Consider the following 4,661-nt stretch of genomic DNA (forward strand, 5'->3'; position numbering starts at 1 on the left):
TACTTTTACTTGAGGAACATTTTGAATACAGGACTTTTACTGTAACAGAGTATTCCTACACTCTGGTACTTCTACTTTTACTAAAGTACAAGATCTGAGTACTTCTACTTTTACTAAAGTACAAGATCTGAGTACTTCTACTTTTATTCAAGTACAAGATCTGAGTACTTCTACTTTTACTCAAGTAGAAGATCTGAGTACTTCTACTTTAACACAAGAACAAGATCTGAGTATTTCTACTTTTACTCAAGTACAAGATCTGAGCACTTCTAATTTAACACAACTACAAAGGTCCAAAGGTTTTATTGTCATATGCACAAAGCTACAGTGTAAAAATGGCAATGAAATTCTTCTGACCTGAGCTCCACCAAGGATGCAACATACATAACAAAATATAATACAAAATAGTGCAATAAGTCTTTATACATGCAAATAGAATATGATCTATACAAGAATAGAACATAATTAAATATTGTACATTTAGACGTAATTAAATACGGTTTATTGCGGTGATAACTATTTAGATAAATAAGTCAATTGCAAGATGACAAACAGATGAATGTTTATGGAGGCACTTCACAGAGCTCAGGTGTTTAGCAGTCTTATGGCCTGTGGAATAAAGATCTGAGTACTTGTACTTTTACTCAAGTACCAGATCTAAGTAGTTCTCCCAGCTCTGCTTTTGGTTTCGATTTTATTTTTTTATTGACAAAAATATTTCAGACATGTAACTCCACATAAACGATTTAAATACAATAATAAAACAATAAATACTTATAATATTGTTAAAAGCATTTCAAATTACAATTCGAAAAAATCACGTACGTAGCTTTTGTGACCCGGAAGTGACATCGGCAAGTTCTTCCTGCAGCAAGACCGGCAAGATGGCGGCGGACACGCAGGTTTGTGAGGCTGGTTTTTAAAACATTTTCCGCTTTCATTCATGAATTCAAGAATGCTACAAAAACCCAATCAAGTATATGTTTACTTCCGCTTCATAAACACACTGCTGTCTTTCGCGATTTAAAGACGGTGTTCAATAAAAGCTGATAGCAGGCTGTTAGCTGGATGCTAACGTGCTGTGACGTCACCATGCTAACGGTAGCATTGAGATTAGGTTTTAATTTCATGATTTATTGTTTTGTAATCTATATCTTCTGGTGTTTTAACTTAATATCCTTTAATGTAAACTGTTTGAATTAACCTAAATTAAGCAGACTAGCATCTCGTGTGATGATACACTAAGCCACGCCTTCTATAAGGAGTTTAATGATAAAGAGTGGGTTCTTTAAATCTACTGAAGTTAGTTAGCATGTTGACAAAGGGATAGTTTGATTGTTTTTGTTGACAACGTTTAAAAACATGGAACTCAGTGTGTATTGCTATTCACTTTTTTTGCAGACCCGAAAAAGGGAACTCTTTTGTCTTTGTATTTTAAAAGTAATTTGAAGAACAAACCTAAAACTTACATTAGTCATATTTCACATTTTAACCAGATGTTTAAAATCCTTTATTTGTCCTGCAACGGGGAAATGTACTCCATTACAGCAAAAAGACAGTGCCGATTAGTAAGAAGAGTAGACTTACATACTATATTACAAAGTAGGCACACTTTATTAACAATAAAACAACTATAGGTTAAAACAACACCATGTACACCGTATTAAAACAAAGTCATAATAATGAGCTTCATTTGTGTATCTTTTCATGTATTAGGTAAAGCTTTAACAACAGTTTAACACTTAAATAGACACAGCAGTAAAAGGTATGATAATACATAATAAAATGCTGATCCCTCTCGGTAGAATAAAGGTGTCTTGTGTTTTATTTCTCCAGGTTTCAGACACACTGAAGAAATTTGCTGCCAATGTGACCACAGCCAGTGTGAAGGAGCGCAAGGAGATCTGTGGGGCGCTGAAGCTGTGTACAAAGGGCAAAGGTGAGGGGATTTAACGTCTCATGTTCCACCCTTTAACGTTTAAATGACTGCTATCATCACCACTAACGCTTCTTTAAAATCTCTCGTTCTCCAGAGTTACCTGAGCCTGCCATCAAAGGACTATGCAAGCTCTTCTGTCTCACGCCGCACAGATACAAGTGAGTGGAAGCTGGATTATTAATGGATTAAACCTCATTTAGTTTTTGTTTATATTAAAAGATATGTTTGCATTGCATGGAGAGGGAGGTGTTTGTTGTTGAGCCGGTCCTCGTTGATATATGGGATTGATAGAAGCTTCTGTCAGCATGATGCAATAATCATTTTATACATCTTATATTTTCAATGATAAGATGAGATGTGCTTTATTGATCCCGATGTGGGGAATGTTTGCGTTGCAGCAGCACAAAACACAAGGCATTGCATATAAGAGAAATTCATAGAGTAAAAACATCTCAAATATAAATTAAACAGCGTTAAAAAAGTAGAAAATATACATGTTGAAATACCAATTTACAGTAAACTAAATATAAAGCAGGATATTATATATATTAAGTAGGGCTGTGCGATCATGGCAAAAATCATAATCATTATTTTGGTCAATAATTGATATCATGATTATTCATTGACTTTGAAAACATCCATTTATTGAACTTTAAAACAAATACAAATAATAATTTGAACATATATCTTTTTAACTGTTGATTACCCTGAACGTATAATTCAACTGAAAAACCAATACAAAAATAAATGATACATTTAAATGAATAATATAAAAATAATAAATACCAATAAACAAGATCAACAAATATTTTGGAGTGCACTTCCACAAACTACTACATATGATAAATAAAAATCAATTAGATCAAATATGTTGTAGTGCACTGTCACAACCTCGCAAACAAAATAATTGTTTTTTTCGATTATGTTGGTTTCGTAATTGTAGCAACCCAAAATCGTAATTGCGATTAAAATACGATTAATTGCACAGCCCTAATATTAAGTGTGCTGTTTGGGGTCTTGATAGCATGTGGCGGTGTGGGAAATGATGGCTTGACAGCAGAGGAAAGCGTGCACAGCATTATGGAGGTTTTACATTTGAAGAGGTGTTATTAACGGATTGCAAGAATGCAAAAAAGGCACATTTAAGACAAAAAAGATAACATTCATTCAGGCAAAACTTGGACAAAAAATGTCCGATGCCTTGCTCAAGGGCACCATGGCAGGGCAGGAGGTGAACTGGGACCTCTCCAAGTAGCAGTCCACACTCCATATTTAGGTCTGGTCAGCAATATCTAGTTACTGTTGCATCGGCCCAAAGTGGATGTTATGTATTATATGTGTGTGTAAAGAAAATTACATTTATTCATGCAAAAATATATATATTAACAAAAAGTATTTCTCAGTTTTATTGAAATGAACAATAACATGTTTTAATTTTCACCAAAAGGCAGGATAGATCTTCTCCGAAACTTGCATAAATTTAAAATGAATTTAATGGAAAAATAACACATTGAGCGGATACATGTCAAGGGTCAATTCAGCACATTATGTTTTATGATGAACGCACGTTTCTATAACCTGTTGCAGCAGCGATATCTAGCTTGTGTATCCTTTGTGTTGACCTGGATGTGTGTGTGTGCTCCTCAGAGATGCCGCCTCCCGCAGAGAGCTGCTCTCCGTCATCTCCCAGCTGGCAGAAACCCAGCCGGACGTCCTGGTGACGAGTCTCCTCCACAGCCTGCTGAGCAGCGGAGTCATCAGCAAGACCGGAACGCCCAGGTACTGAAGATTCAGAGGGTTTAAAGGGGACCTATCATGCAAATGCACTTTCTGATGTCTTCTATACATCAACATGTGTCCCCGGTGTGTCGGGGAACTCACGCAGCGTCAGAAAACAAAACCCTCTCTTTTCCTCCGTACCCAAATCTCTAAAAACGGGGCTACAACGGAGCTGATCCAGATTTGCTGCGTCATGACGTAATATCTGAAATGTGGGCGGGCTTTACACCCACGGGCCTATCAGAAACGTTAATATCAGAAACACTGATACGTGTTTTGGACGTAATATGGTCTTTGTTTACGTTAGCATCGCTAACACTCAGAGCTAACCTGTACTGGAGAGAGTATGTGTAAACCCTGAGCTCCATACTGTTTCAGAAATAATCCTTGATGTGGTTTGGAACATGATGGCGTTTCATCACGGGAGCATTTAGCTGAGTTTCTGCTGAGTAGAAACTAGCAGTATAATAGGGGACCTTTAATGTTGTTTCTAGTAGGGATGTCCAGATCACCTTTTTTTGCTCCCGATCCGATTCTGATCATTTGATTTTGACAATTTCCCGATCCGATCTTTATGCAATGCATTAAGAGAAAAAAAAGCATTCAAGTTGTCCCTTACGGTTATTTTTTTATTTAAATTGGATATTCTATCCAACATGGATATAGCTTCTTTCTTTCACAGCAGCATTGGATCAGTTCAGTTGTGCAGCATTGGATCAAAACTAAATAAAGCTTATCAGTACTCGTTAGCTTACTGCTACAATTAGACACTGCGCCCACTCTGTTGCCAGATTTGAGAGAAATAAGCAACCAGGTCTATGAAAACAAGCCCCAAAGAAGCAACACATACATGATTTTGTGTAATTTGAAACCAAAACTAAGGCCTCAGGATGACTTTAAGACTTGAACATGGTCATTTTTGTTTTGTAACATTGAATACAAA

At 36.3% G+C, this 4,661-nt stretch overlaps 1 protein-coding gene across 1 annotated transcript; it reads left to right on the forward strand.

The window, feature by feature from the left end:
• Nucleotides 1–874: 874 nt before the first annotated feature.
• On the forward strand, nt 875–3,718 carry LOC104943932 (translational activator GCN1-like; the record flags this gene model as incomplete). Its single annotated transcript, XM_010769401.1, has 4 exons — nt 875–902; nt 1,837–1,939; nt 2,034–2,097; nt 3,587–3,718. Coding segments are annotated over exons 1-4 (317 nt in total), but the record flags the coding sequence as incomplete, so codon positions are not given.
• Nucleotides 3,719–4,661: the final 943 nt, after the last annotated feature.

Source organism: Notothenia coriiceps, unplaced genomic scaffold, assembly GCF_000735185.1.
Source record: "Notothenia coriiceps isolate Sejong01 unplaced genomic scaffold, NC01 NC01_scaffold00007202, whole genome shotgun sequence".
NCBI lineage: Eukaryota > Metazoa > Chordata > Actinopteri > Perciformes > Nototheniidae > Notothenia > Notothenia coriiceps.